The sequence below is a fragment of the Vidua chalybeata genome, chromosome 3 (assembly GCF_026979565.1).
Source record: "Vidua chalybeata isolate OUT-0048 chromosome 3, bVidCha1 merged haplotype, whole genome shotgun sequence".
Classification (NCBI taxonomy): Eukaryota; Metazoa; Chordata; class Aves; order Passeriformes; family Viduidae; genus Vidua; species Vidua chalybeata.
In genome coordinates, this window is record NC_071532.1 from 3,283,480 (window position 1) to 3,301,969 (window position 18,490).

General features: G+C 46.5%; 1 protein-coding gene across 4 annotated transcripts in view; it reads left to right on the forward strand.

Annotated features, from left to right (window-relative positions):
• Nucleotides 1–431: 431 nt before the first annotated feature.
• Nucleotides 432–18,490, forward strand: part of ATL2 (atlastin GTPase 2) — a 43,075-nt gene continuing 25,016 nt past the window's right edge. For 2 of the 4 annotated variants that reach the window (XM_053939244.1, XM_053939246.1), the window contains exon 1: nucleotides 432–4,032. In XM_053939244.1, the coding sequence (XP_053795219.1) occupies nucleotides 3,903–4,032 (130 nt within the window). In that variant the 5' untranslated portion in view covers nucleotides 432–3,902. The remainder of the gene's footprint in view (nucleotides 4,033–18,490) is intronic. The other 2 variants (XM_053939247.1, XM_053939245.1) reach the window with 2 other exon arrangements.

Consider the following 18,490-nt stretch of genomic DNA (forward strand, 5'->3'; position numbering starts at 1 on the left):
TATCCCCCTGATTAATATTTCCAAACAATTTCATGTCTTTCCTTGTGATGAGTGCCTGGAGCCTTTTTTGTCAAACTACCTAAACGTGATCATAGCCAGTGCAATACTGTGCTTTTTGTGGCTGACAGGGTACAGAAACAGCTGCCATGGAATGATCCTACAGGACAACACCTAAATCAGTTTTAGAGTCTTCCTGGAGGAGAGGGGGCAGGACAGCCTCTGAATCAGATTCACAAATCCAAAGATGACAGGATGCTGATCTCAGCCGCACCCTCTGGGTTTTGCTAAAACTTGGTTTCTCATTCCATTGCAATTGCCCTGTGCTGCAAGTTTCTTGCTCCAATGTATGCATAAAGTCTTGGAGGAGGATTAAATACATTTTTTCAACAGCATATTCCAGATTTTATTGAGACAAAATGAGATCTAATTAAATTCACACGTTAATCCAGCCAGATTAAATGACACATTCTACTTTGTGTCCTTAGCTTGGCCCAGGGGCCAGACTGAACCTACAAACACAGACCACAGAACTGGTCTTGCCCTTCATGTCTAGACTCAGACCCAGACTTTGCTTCAATACCAGAGACTAGATCCAGACAGTTTCATCGGTGTGTAAAGGATCACAACCTATATCCAGGCCTGACTGGGAGCACAGGAGTGATCCCAGCCCTGAAGGGTGCTGCTGCCCCAGGTGCCCTCTCGTAAGCCCAGGGTGCTGCTGGGGGAATCTCAGGTGCCCACCTCACCCGGCTTTCCTGGGTGCTGCCATCACTGGGTCTTATGCCAGCTCCTGCTGCCAGCTATCCTGTCTTTGAGGTACCCAAGTCCTTGGCAAGGCAGCCTGTGCTAGTCCAAAACTTCTCCTGAGCTGGGTACAGTGAGCTGTGACCATGTGGCTTAATTACATTCAAACCCATCCTGTCCTGACAGAGCCTCATCCAAGGGTGTGTGCATGACCCTGTGCTGGAGGGATTTGCCTTCCAGAAAAGGACAATGAGAGCTGCAGGAAAGATTCTGCTGTGGGAATTCAGCAGGACTCTCTTAAGCACAACTCATCTCTATGCAGCCAGTCTGGACTTGCCTGGAAAACAAGCATATGAAACCCTAGGAATAAATCACCTACTTCCTCCTGAGGACCTGTAAGTCTCACCGGGCAAGCCAGTCATGTAGCTGCAAAGGATGCAAATAAACTCTGCTGTGTAATTAGCACCCTTTGTGTGCCAGAGCAATCATTCCTAACCCCACATGCAACCAGGAGCCAGGTCTGCCTGCACGGGGCTCAATTCCTAACACCCTTCCCAGGTGTAAAGCTGCACTGCTTTCCTCAAATCAGGATCACATGGTGATGCTTTGCCCCTTATGGGAGGAGCTGGCTTGTGATATGAGAGATCAGTCATGCTGCAAGGACAAATATCCTCTTCTAAAACCCACAGCCAGTGCTGATAGGAGTGTTTGCTGGTAAATACCTGCAGCACGCTGAGCTAAATTAGTCTGATTTTATTACATTAAAGAATGTCTACATAGCATTTTTCCTGATAAGACTCTGAACTGCCACTGAGGCCTCTGTGATGGTGGAGTACTTTCCATCCCAAACTGTTCCTGGTAGCCTGATTTTTGCATTCTGCACCATGCAGACAAAGCACTGGTAGTACGGGCTGAAGCACAGTCACTGATCATATGGGGACTCCTCCTCCCTTGAGCCTTGCTGTTTGTACCAGAAAAACAGACGCAGCTCCTTGGAAGGAGGCCGTGTGACTTCAGGGGCTGGTGTGATTGTCTCTGCAAGACATTTGATGGGTGCCACAGTGACAGCCGGAGCAATGCTTCTTTTTCTAGGATGAGAGGTTAGAAAATAAGAGTCCGGGGGCGTGGGAAAGCTCTTTCTCTGTGCTGTCCTTGATGGCCTAAAGGATCATTGGGAAATGACACCAAGGGGATCCAAACCTGAGAGATGCTTCTCATTTTTAGAGGTGCAGAGCAGGCAGCAGGTGGGTAAGCAGAGCTGGCCCCCAGGTGAGGCTGGAAGCAGCGTGCTGGCTGTAGACAGGGGCATCTCTGCAGTGGGGCAGCCTGGGCACTCCAAGCAGCACTGCAGCCTTCACAGGAGTCAGTATCTATCCAGACTTTAAAAACAACCTCGTCTTGTGCTGTTGCATAAGAGCGAGATGGAAATCTCACTGTGTTTATACAGAAATGACAGGACTCCGCTTGAGCAAATGCTTGCAATGAAAGACTCAGCTGGCTGTGGAGCTTTGCTTCCAGAAGCAGAAGAAAACCACGTAGCCATTTAATCCTTTGAAGACTTCAGTCACCCTGATAAGATGTAGACAGGGCAGGACAAGGGAGATGGCTTTCACGTGCCCCTGCAAGACTGTCACCTCCCTGGACAGGCTGTGTCCCACCACCCCAGAGAGCCACACAGGCAGCATGGCTCCTGAGCCTGCCCACTGCCCTTTCCCCCGCTGTGACACAGTCCCTCGATTTAAACCCTTAATCCTGGGAAGATTGTGCAATAGCTCCTTCAGGCTGAGAACGGATTATGCCCGTTTCAAAGGTATTTGGCACTCTGGCAGCACCGGCAGAGCCCAATCAACCGGCCCAACCTCTCCTGCAAGAGCACCTGCAGGCAATTCTTGCAGCTGGTGCCTAGCAACTTGCTCTGAGCTGCTCTCATAGCTAAAATTCAATTTTATTTCCACCTTCCTCCCCAGAGGAGCAGCTCCTGGGTCAGCATCAGGGAAGAAGATGTTTCCCACTCAGCTTGCTATAAATTAGTGGTATGGGAGGGGCTGCTTTCTCTCTCGAGCGTGTGTCCTGCAGCCAGCTAAAAAGACATCTCCTCTCAGCATGTGGGACAGCTTCAGGTTGAAGAGATTAAGTAAAATTTTTTTTTCCCTCCTTCCCAATTTGTTTTCTGCTCCCAAATGCCTCTGCTTTCTCGCAGTTCTCTGCAGAAGAACCAGGCTTGGATTCATGCTGTGTCTCACCTTGGCTTTGCTTGGGTGAGCCGCAGGTTATGCCAACACACACAGGTAGTTACAAGCCCGGGGCTGTGCTGAGCACTCTCTAATGACGCACAGCAACTTTTAGATCACCTGTGTGACAAATGAAGGCAGCCCCGAATCTGAGAGAGATGCCCTTGGGAAACGGCGAGCACCAGAAAAAAAAAAAAAAAGCATCGGAAACCAAGATTGCCTGTTTACGGAGCTGAGATGTTTGCCGAGGTAGTGAGGCAAACATCAGCCAGCCTGGGCAGGACCGAGCAGCCTGTTCCTGCATGTGGGCAGGGCACAGGAATGGGCGCCGGGAAGAGGGAGCCAAAGGGAGGATCCAGCTGCAGAGTGGGCAGAGGCTCGGGGAGCAGCACATCCTCCAGCGCCTGCTGGCACGGTGCAGAGGGAGGAGCGCTCCAGCTGGAAGAGTTGGGAAGCTGTGAGTAGATGAAGTCCATAAGTAGTAGGGCTGTGGTACGGCAGCCTGGGTGTCTTTCAGAGAAAAGCAAGACGAGGTGCCTTGTAGGGCATTTCCAAACTCTGGGAGGGCACGTGTTTGCCTCCAGGAGCAAGCCCGAGAGCCATACAGATTTCCCAGTGGGAGTCTGTTAGGACATCTCAGACTTGCCTGAGTGACACAGCCCCCTTGGTGGGGTCTGGTTCACCACTGCAGAGCTGACCTCTCCTTGCCTCCCCAGTTTTATTCCTCGGGAAGCCCTGAGTGGTCCTAGCAGCTTCAGCCAGAGGGTTGGAGGTGCCTTATTGCTGTGGACAGGGTGGTTTTCAGCAGAGCCACCTGTATCTCACAGCTGTCTGCCCTCAGCTCCTGACTGCCTGCAGCACTGCACAGTCTGGAAGGAGGAGTGGGAATCACCTGGTCACTAGTTTGGACTCGACAGCCTGAAGCAGATGAGGAGAGAGGTTGGTAAGCGCAGAAGCACCAATGGAGACGTCTCCAGCTCATCCCAGGACCCTCAGGCCTCCAAGGTGGGACATGGCTCTGTTCCCCAGCCCAGCAGCGGTGCTCAGCATGCTTCAGGTAGGTGTTTGGCTTAAGGATTTGTCATCATACGGATTACTTTAAACAAACCCAACTGCATTGCGCAGGCTGGCTGATGAGGATTGAGGAACACTTTATACGGAAAGGCATAAAGGACCCAAGTGTGATTCAGCCTTTCCTAATGTCCAGTGGGTGCCTCTGCCTGCATGGGTCAGGAACTGGCCAGTCCCCTGCCACGCTGTGGTGTCTGAAGGCCAGGAGACATCGTGGTGGCTCTGTTTCCCTTCCAGCTGCAGGGACAGCTCTCCAAGCAGCCTTTGTTTCTCTGCATGGGTGACACTGGTGGTGTTTAGTGGCTGGCCCAAAGTGGGTTTGGGACAAGCTTGGGACAGCAGAGCTTTCAGAACAGCATGGCCAAATGCAGAAGATGCTGCCTGTAGTACAAACTGTGACTCTGGTGGCTGAAGGGACTACTGGCCCAGCCAGCACTCGTGGGTCAGGCATCCTTCTGCTCCAGCAATCCCTTCCCAGCACAGCCTGCCTATGGTTTGCACAGTTGTTCCCAAGCTCCTTCCAGGCCACATCCACAGCCAGCTTAAGCAGTCCTAACTGCTAACTTCAGTCCTAACTGCTTTTCTAGCCTGGCTCAGAGGAATGTAGCTGGGAGTGCAGTGGAAATGGGGACCTTTGCAACCAGGAGAAGACATGCTGATAGCAAAATCCTCAGCTCAGAAAATGTCTCCTTCCTTCCTGCAAATATAAGGAGACAGAATTAAGGCTGAGCTTTCTGACCTCCAAGTTCTTGACTTCTGCTCTCACGTTACAGCAGCAGCAAATCCTGTTGCATGAAGCAGAAATCTATCTGTATGAACACGCACTACTTCAAACTCTTCTCTGCGTAAACTGTTCCAGACTTGACCAGGAGCAAGGCTGATTACTAACAGCAGAAATAGGAAACTTCTTTAGTACTGTGGTGTTTTTCCCCCTGGTTTTTTTTTAGTTTGCATATTGAGCTGCTGAAGCTTAAATTTGCCAGCTAACAGCGTTTCTAGCTTTCAATGTATTTTACTTCAAGTTATTTCCCTTCACCCAGTTGCTGAGGTATCTGCAATACCTCTGTGTACAGAGAGTGCTCTGCCTTCCTTCCGATGGAAAGGTTTTCCTTCACTTGGTATGAGGTCAGAAGGACAAGCAATGGTATGCTCATTTTCAGCAAATTAATAGAGGATATTAAACCACAAAAGGCAAATGGCAACATTTTTGGGTTTTTCCCTAGCCTTCATATGAACACTTTTGTACAAAGGGGTTGAATCCTGCTTCCATTTATGCTGAGGTAAATCTACAATAATAAAGTTCTTTAATGGAACTAAATAGAATTGAATATATGATAATAGTTTAATCATTGTATCCTTCTGCACTTCTCACTTCCTGTGACTGCAGCATCTTTTAGACATTTTAATTTCTTTTTCACATGTTGTAGGTATTAAACTTTCTCACATAAGGGCTGCCAGTGTAAGCACAGCAGGAGGAGTCATGAACCCCTGTGTTAAGAAACCCCTTATGGGCTACTTTGATGGTAAAGGAAAACAAGGTTTGGAAAGCAGTTGTAGGTGCTTCTGTGATAGCTGGTTTTTACTTTGAAAATCTCTTCTGAGCTTTCCCTCCACCTCCAGTTTGGCAGAACCAAACCATTTGCTTTTAAGATTGCTGTCACTCACACGCTGCCTCTCCAGGACTAAGTAAGTTAGCATAGCTAAAAACTGAGAAAAATGGTTTCTACAGAGAGCATTGCCACGGCAAAGTGGGGTTTTGCAAGCCTGTTGCTCACTTCACATGATGATCTATTGGACATTGTGTTCTTTTAACAAGTGACAAGGTCATACTGACCAATTTGCCTGTGACGGTTTACACAACCTCTAGCAATAGGAAACCTCACAGACTTAAAAACTTCATGCAGTAAGGGCAGCTTGCTTTCACAGCTGGCCTTTTAAAAGGATGAAGCAAGGTCAGTTCGGATGGAGAGAAACAAGACTCTTGCAAACCCCAGAAACAGCAGGAACGTTTGGTTCCTTGGAAACTTGTGTGGCTTGTTCTGATTGCGAGCTGTCCTGCGTGTTCCCAGCCCCAGTGCAGCAGCAGCGCTGAAGCGAGGAGCGAGGAGCTGGACTTACGGCTGGACATGCAGAGCGGTCCGGTCGCTCTCCTGGCTGTCCCCAGGGCCCAGCAGAGGTGGAAATGGGACGCGAGGGCCCAGCAGGGTGAGGCTGCAGGTGGACACCAGCACACGGGTGACGGTCCGGCTGTGAGCTCTACATGGGCGAGCTGTGGCCGAGGGAGGGAGGGACCCCTGAAGGATGCGCGGCCCGAGGAGGCGTTTTGAATGGCCTGGGGGGCGCCTCCCTCACCCTGTGCCCCGCTGGAGCCCCGCTGCTCCATCTCAGCGCACGCGGGGAGCCGTGAGGGAGGCACTCACGGCACACCTCAGCCCGGGGGCCGGGCCGGGCCGGGCAGCTGGGTCTGTGCATGTGTGTCTGTGTGTATGTCTGTGTCTCTGTGTGCGTGTCTGTCTCTGTGTGTGTGTGTGTGTCTGTCCGTGTGTCTGTCTCGCTGCCCTCACGCCGCCCGGCCCCTCAGCGCTTCCCGCCGCAGCCCCCGGGGGCTCCGGCCCCGCCCCTCCGCGCGCGAGGCCGCGAGGCCCCGCCCCGCGCGCCGCCGGCGGGCGATAAAGGTCTCGCGGCGGAGCTCTGACGTCACGGGGAGTTAATTTTAAACCCGGACAAGATGGCGGCGAGGGACGCGGCGCGGCGCGCGGGCCCGGCCCGCCACCGGCCCGCCCCGGCAGGTAACGAGGCCCGGCGGCGGCACCGGGGGCGGCGGCGGGGCTGTGCTCGCGAGGTCGGCCCGGAGCGCGGGGCCGGGCGGCCTGGCGGCGCCGGGGGAGAGGCCCCCGTGTCTCCCCCCTCCTCAAAATGGCGTGGGCGGCCGCCCGCCCCCGAGGGGCGGCGGGGAAATCGCGGTCGCTCCCCGGCGGGGTCGCCCCGCTTTGCCCGCTCTGCTGCCGGGGCCTCCCCCGCTGCGGTCGGCGGCCCGTGCCGGAGCGGAGGCGGGCCGGGGGCCGCTGTCGGTGACCTTATTCCCCGCTGCGGTGCGGCCGGGCCTCGCCGTGTGTGCCTCAGCCCCGGGGGCTGCGGCCCCGAGGGGCCCGGGGGCCGCGGGGCGCTAGCGTTGCACAGTGCCGGGACCGGAGCCAGGTAGCCCGGAGGGCGCCGACTTTGCCGGGGCCGCGTCCGCTGGCGGAGGGAGCAGCTCGGGGAAGGAGGTGACTGATCCCTGTCGGCCCGTCCCCCACATGGAGCGGGTGCGCTCCGCTGTCAGCGCTGCTGCCGCCTGTAATCTATCCCCTGGTGGGGATGGGACACGGCTTTGGCTGGGTGTTTAGCCTCGGGTGTGCTGGAGTCTGCGCAGTGTGCTTCCTAAAGTGTGGTTATTTCTCAGGAGCGGCTTAAAAGCTGGGAGCTCGTAGCGGTCTCCCTGCCGTACGCTTGGCGAGGGGGCACCTGGGACTCGTGAGGGTTGTACTGCCTCGAACGCTGAGTTGGATCATGTGAGGTTTTTAGCACTGCACTGGAACACTGAACTATTTTAACATCTTTGTTGTGTAACTCTCACTTAATTTGGAAGCAGAACGATTGGACTGGGCACAGTTAAACAAAACCTAGCAGATGCCATGTGCCGCGATTGGTTTCAATTGCTTGATTTGCAAGCCAGCTAGAGATAGGGAAATCTCGCTGCACTGTAAACTGGGAGATACGGAATGACAACTCACCTGGCTTGATTTACAGGGAGGAAAAGGCAGTGCTTCTGAGCATCAGGAAAAGTTTGATTGTGTTTGGCAGCATTGCAATTTGAATAATTTAAAAGAGCCCAGAGATTGAAGTTGAGGATATGATACTGCTTTGCTGCTCAAGGACTGGTCTCTCTCCCTCCCAGCACTGCTCAGTTTTCTTTGATTTCAGTTTTCTGTGTTTTTGCCACTGTGCCATTTAATAATCTCAAAGCATTAGATTATTGCATAGTTTTTCTCAAGGTCATAAAAGTGCCAGCACACCTGTAATAAATGGCCTTTAATTAGCTGTGTCATCATTAGCAGTAGAAACATGCACATGTCACTCTGAGTTGCTCCTGAACTTCAGTCATGGAACAACTTAGGTGATAGGGTCTGTGTGGATGGTCTGTGCCTGCCTGCAGAAGAGCTTTCTGTACAGTGAAATAAAGCAGAGGGATTGCTTGGAATAGTTACAAGAGCAGCAGTGAAACAGGAGAGGCCTTTAACTCCTCCTGTACCATTACTGAGTGCTGCTTAACAGCTGTTACCTCCTAGCTTACCCTAAAACCAATAACCGTGTTACAGCACCTCCTCAAACAATAGCACTAGTTTTTTTGTTTTTTCAGCTGGAATTATTTTGAAAGCAGGGAGTGGAGTTGAGGAAGACTGTCTTCTTTCCTTTTCACGTTCACTTGCCTGCAGCTTAAAACCTAACAGAGAAATAGTTCCAGCACAGAACAGTTTTACTTGAATTGTTGTGAAAGCATTGTTTTAAACACGACAGTCTGTCCTAGTTTAGGAGGCTGGGCAGCTCTTGTTCGTGCTGGATGCACAGGAATGTTTGAGCCAAAAGTCCTAATACTTCTTAGGTACCTTGTGTCAACTGCAGTCCCCGTGCTTTGCTTAAATATCAGTGATTAATGTTTGCTTACTGACGGTACTAATGAAGCAGCACTGAGTGGAGCGAGGTGCTGGGATAGATGAGGAGTTGTTTTCTCTTCCTGCCCTAATCATGGAAGGTGCAGCACCTCATGCTGGCTAGCCTGGACAGGAGCAGGTCTGTTGGGGGGAGAAGGGCTGGGGGTTTTTCTCCAGTGTAATAGAGGAGCACTTATTTCCTGGTGGCCTCATCATATCGTCCCCAACTTTGAGTTTCCCAAATTCCAAACCAGATGAAACAGGCAGATGGAAATGCTGGTGTGGTTTCTGTGTCCTTGTTGGTTGGGTAGTGAACCACAGTGGTGCTGGTCTCCAGTGCCAGCACGATCACAGGCTTCACTTCAGCGCTGTAATGAAAGTACTTTTAACTTTGTGCCTGTTGCTGGTAGACTGTTGTACATCTTATCACAGTCCATGGGAGTTTCAAGGACATTCATAAGGAAAACTACCAAATTTCAGTCAAATGCCACCTTACGTAAGCTAGGTTTGAATTTGCTTTTGTTCTTGTATTGTGGTTATGAACAAACCCCATCCCTAGGATGATTTTTGATATTCAAGGCAGTCTTTGACTGGGAAGTTTTAAACTTTAAAATCAGGCTGAGTAGTTGCCTTGTTTTTTAATTTACTTAATTTCTTTTTCTACTGTTGCTGCATGCTGTGCCTACAATGTGATCTGTGAGCTGCCTGAGTGCATTTTCTCAACTTTTTGCTAAAGGCTGCATTTACTTCTTAAACTTACTATACAAGTTGTTAGTATTTTAGGTTTTATCTTTAACCTCAACTATCTAAGGTGAGCAAGGCATAAAAATAGTTTCTAAGTTTTATTTAATATTTTCTATTTAATATTTTCTAAGTTCTAAGCACATCTGCATAGCAGATGTATAGCACACATGTGCTGTACTTGCCATTGGTCAACAACTGAAAAAAATCAGAAATACTTCTCTATGGTGGTTCTTTAGACTTTACTCTTGCTGAAGTATGACTGAGTTTCCTTTTTTAAAAACATTTTCAGCAACCTGAACTTCCTGAGATGTCCTGGAGGAAAGATAGAAGTAGCTTTCCTTGGTTTTGGAAAGTTGTTCTTGATATATACAAATTGTTATCTCGTCCTGTCGTGGTGCTGTGTAGGGAGCTGATTTACATGAATACGTTTCTGGGGTTGGGATGTGTGTCTGAAAGACCAGAACAAGCAAATGAACAAGATATATGTGAAATATTATGGCTCACATTGATGTCTGCTGTTTCAGTTAGCTGCAAAGAAATGACTGATAAGAAATAAATTATGTCTTTAAGGATAAGAATTGTAATCAAGGCATTTCTAGGAGCAAATTAATACATAATAGAAACTTATGTTCTGAGAGCATTGGTAACTAACTTGCCTGACCTTTAGCTTCTCTTTATTTCTGAAATAATATATTCTGTGTAGTGTTCATTTCCAGGAAAACAAGACTTTGTTTGTTTGCCAAGCTTTTTGAAACACTTTGAATATAAAAGTTGGAAAGACTTTTGAAGTTCCCTGCTTCAGCTCCCCAAGTTGGTGTTTAACTGGTGTTCTTGCTCTGCAGCAAAGCAAGGAGCTCATTGTCCCCCCTTTGTGTCTGGGAGGGAGTCCACATCCCTGGTCTAGGGCCATAATTATCTCTACAGGATGTGTAAGCATGTGAACATCCTCCTAAAGGTATCTATGCAGTTTGTCTGGAATCTGTCACTGAGAATTTTTGGCATTCCACAGGGATGTTACTCCTTGAAGAAACAGGAGTGCTTTATATCTCAGTGTGAGACTAATAGATCTTTGTGCTGAGTGTGATCTTTGAGGAAGCTATGTGAGTATCTCCTTCAATTAACTAAACAGGGGAAAAAAAAAAAAAGAGAAAAGCTATGCTGATTTAGTAGTTAGTAGCTGGCTTCTCTTTAAGGTTGGAAAAACTTAAAGTAGAATGTTTGTCACCAAAGATGGCACTACTGAGCATTCAAGGCGGTCCAGAGGAACTTCCATGAGTAAATGCAGCTAAGCTGGATGGTGGAATTCCTGTTTGATGCCCACTTGATGAACTTATGAGCAGGACTGATAGGAAGTCAAGTGTAAGGTAAAAAAGAAGTCCATTTGGGCCTTTGCAGAAATGATTTATGAAAATACAGCTTATTTTAAGAGTGGCCCTGCTCTTGTCTGTCATGGAAGAATAGGTGAGAGGACTGGCAAAAGTCTAAGACTTCATAAAGTGTCTTTTGGGGAAGGATTTTTTGTTCACAGCTTGATTACTTGGCCTCTATTTATGCTTTGTATGAGGGAAATTCTGATATGCTTTACTAGGAGGGAAGATGTCTCATGTAGTTTGTTTTGGGTTTTTTTTTTCCTAAGTGTATTTTCAGCTTTTTTTTCAGTGCAGTTGATGAGCAAATGATGATTGCATTTCCAGCCCTGTATATTGGTGATTTTTGCGTGGCAAGGTGGGATTTGCTACTGCAGGTCATGGCAGGTTTCTCTTAAAGGACTGGAATAGAAGCCAAAATGTTGAAGACGTGAACTGATAAGATGTTGTACAGATTGTAGACATGGAATGTAGAATGCAATTTCCAGTGAATTGATATTTGAGAGTAGAACCTAATTTGCTCTTATGCAGTTGTTTTTCCAGTGACATCAGAATCAGGTTCCAGTCTGTAGTTTGTGTCAAATTATAATGCATTTATTTTCCCACTGTCACCTCAGAGATAAGTGTGTTGAATTTACAAGTTCTTATTGGTCTCAGTAAAATATTTGGAATGTCTTTTTGAGCAATGTATTGGATAATGCCTCCAGGATAACAAGGTGGCTTTTTTTTTTTCTTCACTTGGATTGAAAATAACAGAAGCTTGTTGGAGAGCATGTGTCAACTGATTGTACTGATGTGTTAGGACTGCTTTCCCTATGTTGTGCATACTTGGAAAAGTTGTTCTCACCTCTTATCTCCTCCAGCAGGGTGGTACTGCTGAGTGGAAAACTAAGTGCAGTTATTTTAGTTGTTTCTTTAAACCCAATCCTGTGATAATACTGCCTGCAAACTTGCTGTCTTGTTCCCCTCCTCTCCTTGACCTCTTCTGCATGAAAGAAAGGGTCTTGTGGCTTTTACTTGTAGGTGTTCGTTTGCCTTGGTCCATGTGGTGTGATCTACTTGGGGAACTGTAAACTTTTGGGAAATAAAAGATTCAATCTGTCAATCCTTTGCCTAATATGGGAATTATCACAGCCCTGATTTCAGGGGAGGAACAGTCACTTGAAGTATGTGAACTCCTAGGCATGGAGACAGAAGCTTGGCCTCCTTTAATGTGTTGCTTAGACATAAAATAATAGTGAAAATAACGGCTGTAGAAAATGAGGTTAAGGCTCTTGATATAATCAAAGCACTTTCTTAAAGCAAGAAGTCATCTTGAAAATTAAGAAAATTAAGTTTCTTAAATACTTTGTAATCCTTAACTAAGGAACTGTGTTTAAGATTTTAAACATTGCCTTGAAGCTGCCCTCAAAGCAGTTAACAGTTATCTTTCAGGGAGCAAAGTCTTCAGCTTGTCATTAGGATAGGAAGGGAATGCAGTTCAAAATTCTTAAAAGGAAGTCTTTTGAACTGCTGATATGTCAGGCTTGTTGCTAATAAATTGTTTGGAAAAATGTAGTAAGTAAGGACTTTGAGGGTTAGGACATAGAACTGGAGTATTTTCTAAAGCAGATAGTATTATAGAAATAGCTGCTGAAGACCTACATGTTATGTGTTGAGATTTAAAAGGCAAAAAACCTTTCAAAATAAAATACTGCTGGTACAAATATTCAGAAATATGACTTCTGCTTTTAAACTTTTTTTTTTCAATAGAAAAACGAACATGGTATCTACTGTGAACATTTGGGTAGCAAATGTGATTAAATGCTTGTAGAACCTTTAGGTGCTATGAGAAATCTTGCTTGTTTTAGAAGACCCTCAAAATGCAATTTGATGCTTTTGAAGAAGTTGGGAGTTGGCTTGTGAAAGACTGAATATTATTCTTAAAGTCTTGTTTTAAGTACTTTGAGTTGCAGACATATCACTGTGTCATTAATCAAATATCAAACTGTTCTGTAGTCTATTGTTTTGTTGATTTATTTCTGTGGTGCATTAGGACTAGATTAAGCTTTAGTGAGCTTTGAAGAGGAGCACATTGCTATCTTTCTCTGTTTCAGTTCATCTTATAATCCTAGCCTTTTCTCCCCAGAGCTTACTCTGTGTACTGTAAGGAAAGATTTCATGGATCCACCAAATGAGGCCATTCAGTGTGATCTACAGAGACTACACTGTTGGTTGGAGGGTTGTGCTAAAGCATACAGACTTTGAAGAGTTGTATTTGCCTCTTTCGTCTTCACCTAAGTGAAAGTTGTATATTAAACCATTGTGGTCTCAACATAGGGGGTAGTCCTGCAGAAAAGCAGTTCGACTGTCCAGGTGTATTTAGACAAGTTTGAGAACTTGATGTGAAGAGAAGTAGTAAGCAGCCCCCTCTGTGTTTGTTCTTGTTGGGATGATAAGTGTGGCTTGCCTTACATCTGAGATTACTGACTTCTTTCAATTCTATGCCTCTAGGCTTGCCTGGCCAGCACCCATCGGTGTATACATGATAATTTCCTGTCTCAGGAAAATGAGTTTAAAAGTCAAAATGTGTTTAAAAGTCAACTCTCTAGTTGTTGAGACTTGTTTTGTAGCAGTGGCTGATGATTTTCTGTGGTGACAAGAGTTGTGAATGATGTCAAAAATCCTTATGTAAGTGGGTGAGCCTTGAGCCCTTTGAACAGAGGAAGGTGCTTGTATGGAGCTGAGCTGCTGAAGTGTGTGTTATGTCCTTGGGACAACTTAACTAGTGATTTGAAATCAGTGTTGTTCTACTCTGCTCTGCAGTAGGCCCAGCTCTCAGCAGGTGCAGAGTGGTCAGTAGGTGTGTTCAAGGGAATGCTGCTCCAGTGCAGGAAGGACTGTGCCAAGCTCGAGCTCTTCCCACCAGTCACACGTCCTGGCCTGTAACACTGACAAACTGAAACCTCTGGCAGCCTCCATTTTTAAGGGAAGGAAACCTTGTTCTTAAGTGAAGGTTAACAAATGTGTTGGCTACCCCAGCCTAAATCTGGACTTTCAGATAGAGACAAATCTTTGGCAACACACAGTCAGATCCCATTACGGCCCAGTTGTCTACCCATCTTTGCAGTGTTATCACATATCACCAAGTCAGTTCCTACATGAATATGCTTCTTAACTGTACTTGTGAGTTTTGGGAGTCTGGAGAGATTTTTCCAGCTGGGTTGCAGTTACAGAGCTGAACTTTTCTTTTGGCACCAGTGCCCAGTGAAGCAGTCTGTGCCTCCCCCTCAGCGGTGCTGGTGCGGCTGTTTCAGAGGCTGTACAGTGCAGAGCACATCGCTTGGTGTCCAAGATAAATTGGTGCTGGACCTGGGATGGCAGTGCCAGCACAGAGGGCAGCAGCCCTGGACTGTTCAACAGTACAGCTGAACTGTGCCCTGCAGTGAGACAGTGTGGCTCTGCTGTTTGTTTGTCTTCAGTTCTAGTGCTTGTTGGATTTCTATTTGAGGTGATACAGTTTGTAGGAAACTGCTTGTATTGGATTGCTTTTTCTGCTGGTTTGGCTTCGGTAGCTGACTTGACTCTAAGCAGTGTTGGATATGTGGCAGAATTAGCAGGAAAGGCAGTGTGGTGCTGCATGGTGCTGGAAATGGGAAAGAGTGGGAGAGCCCTTATGAGTGGGTAGTTAAGACTCAGCTGTGCTATTGAAACAGGCTTGAAGAGGCAACGGGGAGAGGGGAGGAGGCAGTTACTGGCACTGTCCTGTTGGCAGAATTAATGTACTTTGAGCTGTTGCCTTAACAAGGGATTTGTGTGTAGCAGCAGCAATGATGCCTGGCAGAGACTCAGGACATGTGGCAGTAGGTGTGGGGCTTTGAAGTGTATGGACTTAGGTACTGTATCAATTACTAAATTATTATGGGTTAATTGCAGGAAAGGGATATGGCAGCCCAGGCCTGTTTCTCTAGATGCTTAGCAGAAGGGACCCTGATAAAAACTATTTTTGTTGTAGCTGTGTGAGAAAAATCTCTTCCTCCAGTGAAAATAAAGTGAAGACCTGCAAAATGTGATTTTTAAGTTTTTTTTTTTTTTTTTGCTTCAATTCTCTTTAACTGTGCCTTGTGTTTAACTTTTTTCCCTGTTTTGATTCCCATTGTTGATCTGGGTGTTAATTGTGCTGACGCATGTTGTGTTTCCCCTGTTATGCTTCCCTTTCATCTGGTGGGTGTCAGTGACCCTACCAAGTTAAGAACAATTAAGAAGGGAGAAGGAGAAGAAGCTGAAATACTTCATGGAGTTGTCTGCAGGTAGTTACTGTATCAGTTTTGCAAACTGTGTGATCTAGAGAAGACAGTTTTTTAAAGAAACCTACACTCTGTACTGCCGTTTATTCTTTGAAAGGAAATGTAGAATTCTGGAGTTCAGTGCTGGAAAAACTGGCTAGAAGGCTCTCTTAGCTGCAGGAACTGAGAGATGGGAAGCTGAGTATGAACTGAGGTTGGGTTGAAAGAGCACTTTTAGTTGGAAGCTGCATTGAAGTGTTAAGGTTGGAAAATATCTGTAAGATCAGAGTCCAGCTGTTATCCTGGTGCTGCCGTGTTCACCACTTAACAGCATGTCCCCAAGTGCCACATCCACTTGTTTTTTGAACACTTCCAGGTATGGTGATTCCACCACTTTCTGGGTCAGCCTGTTCCAATGCCTGACCACCCTTCCCATGAAGAACTGTTTCCTAATATCCAACCTAAACATTCCTTGGCACCATTTGAGGCCATTTCTTCTCATCTTGTCACTTGTTACCTGGGAGAAGAGGCCACCCCTCACCTCACTACAGCCTCCTTCAAGGGAGTTGTAGAGACTGCTGAGGTTGCCCTGTGCCTCCTTTTCTCCAGGCTAGACTCCCCCAGCTCCCTCAGCTGCTCCTGATCAGAGCTGTGCTGCAGACCCTTCCCCAGCACCTCGGGGTCTTCCTTGCAGCGAGGGGCTCAAAGCTGAACCCAGTAGTTGAGGTGTGGCCTCACCAGTGCTGAGTACAGGAGGTTGATTGCCACCCTCATCCTGCTGGTCACACTGCTGCTGCCATTCAGCTTGCTGAAAGCAAAAAATGAAAGGTTTGAGCCTCTTTGGTGTACTGTTTCCTTACATGGGTGTTTGTGACTGACAACTTGTTTGTGCTGGAAATGAGTAGGAAAGCTGACCCTTTGGCACACCTTCTGTAGAGCCAAAGGAAGCGCTCGCTTTGCGTTCTGCTGAGCCCCTCTGTGGCCGTGGTGCCGATGCACCTCGGTAACTAAACCACCTCTGACTGGCAATCAAAAGACCAAACATGGGGTAATTGCAGTTGGCATCTCTCACTTCATTCTTTTCTCCCTATTCTCGCTCAAAATACCAATTTAGGTTAGCTGCTTATTGTTTAAATTACTGGCTGTTGACATGAGGATACATACAAGGTGCATAATACACAGTTATGATCTAAACCAATTAGAAAATACTGACTCCTTGAGTGAGCAACAACCTTAAATAAAATCACTCTGAAATCAGGCAGAAGTCTGCCTGGAATACAAGCCAAAGTCTGGTTTAAATGTGAGTGGCCTGCACGGATCCACTTGATTTTCAGTGTTCATGAGGAGCTGTCACTTGCCATTTCCAGAGTTCATGGTGAACTAGGGCACTGTCAGATCTGGAGTACTCTCATTCCCATCCTCAAGAGTCTGCCTGATGGGTAAGAAAGGGGAGAAAAAGTGAGCAAGAGACCTTTTAATGCTTTAATCTGCTCTTAGTGTTTTAATACAGCTTTCTTTGAGGGGGCTGGAAAAGTACTGGTGAATCTTACTGTAGGTAGAGATCCTGTTGGGTCCTTCAGTGAGTGTGCTATTAATAGCTGTGATTTTTGGGCAGAGGTGAAGAAGGATGAGAAGCATGCTTTGCCACTATCCTTACCCTGCACGATTTTTCTTGTAGCTATGGAGAAACATCTTTCTTACCGAGTTCATAATGTGCTTTTTAAAAAGCAGTCATTTAATTTTTTGTTCAACTTACTGGGTTTGTACTGCTTCTGTCTTAGTCTTTGCTTATTGACATTCTCTTACTTGTATTGGTTGAGAAGAGCTGAATTTGAGGGTTGACTTTTTTTTGCTACACTTTCTCATTATGTGAAGTTTCCCTCTTGCTTTTTTGTCCTCGTAAAGGGAGAACACAAAATGCCAGCTTATCAGTATTTTATGTAGGGGAGAGCTGTCTGCTCCTGCATGCATGCAGACCGTTCAGCAGAGAAGCAATTTAAAGCACTTAGGAGTAGACAAGCCTATTGTTTGATTAGTTGTGGTGCTTCAGAGGTATCTAGGTCATCAGAACATCATCTTTTTCCTCTTTCCTGACAGAATTGTAGCTTCAGGTGCTTCTTGCTTAAGCTCGCAGTTTATGTAACAGTTCTAAATGTGTTCCTTTAACATCCCATTGCCCTGAAGGAACACAGAGTTAAATGTGTCTTTCCCCCTCTACCCTGCCCCTACTATTGGTCTTAACAAGTCTTTGGAACTTAGCTCAGCAGTCCTATTTATAGCTGAAATATTTGAAACATTTAATTATTTCTGGCCTTAAAATGAGCTACTTGGCACTGTTTACTAGTCAGCAATAGGAAAGCAGCGATGCATTAAGGTCTGTGGCAGCCCCATAGTTTTGTGTGAGCTTATTGCATGGAGTAGGACTGCTGGAAAAAGGGGAGGACAATTTTGTGGCTTAAATTTAGTGATTCCCCCCCCCCCCCCCCCCAGAAGATGTGTCCAAATAAGGTTTGAAGGTTAACATAATTTCTTTCTGTGCTCTGGAACTCACTTCACACATGCCTGCACTTTCCTTCATTCACTACACCAAAACAAGAAATGTTTAAGCACTTTGTCTCCCTTCTCTGCAAGGAGAATTTCCTACATGAAGCCCTGAGAGAATGCCTTACGTTGAAGTGCAGTGCAGTAGTTTTCCTCATGATAAATTATTTCAAGCTTTCGATTCAAGCCACAAACTCCCTCAATGTGTGGAGGTTGAACAAAATTTCAAGTGAGATGGCTTGAGCTTAGTGTAGCTCACCTCAGTTTGCTTTTCACCGTTCAGGTTGATGGTGGGGGAGCCTGTCAAGCATCTGTACTGAAATGTGAGCAGGGGACTTGAACTGCTGGCGTATGGAGGCAAATGTGTGGTGCTGTAGAGCACCAGGAAAAAGAGTTCAGGGATGCTGAAAGCTGAAGTGTCGAGGGGTGCTGGAGGTCTTGATATGAAGTTGACTTCCAGCAAAGCGCAGGTTTCTGTGCAAACAGGATGTTAAGACTGCCAGCTTGAAGATTTACGGCTTTATGCTCTTTAAACTCCTAGAGCAAATGGAAGTATTGATGAGGGACAGCTACACTAATGAAAGTGACTTAAAACTAAAAAGCCAATGGGATTTAAAATACTTTAATGTTCTGCTGCATTTGTGGGCAATTGTGTTCAACTCACTGTCCACAGAAGCAGTTATTGATTGTGATTCAATGCCTGTTGATAAAAACATTTACTGTATCTGAAACTGAGTTTAGCAATTAGTATGTGCTTTTTTTTTTTAAATGAAAGGATGTGGATAATGTGTTCAAAAAGTTAAAGTTGTATTTAGGTTGAAACTTAAAGGTAACTG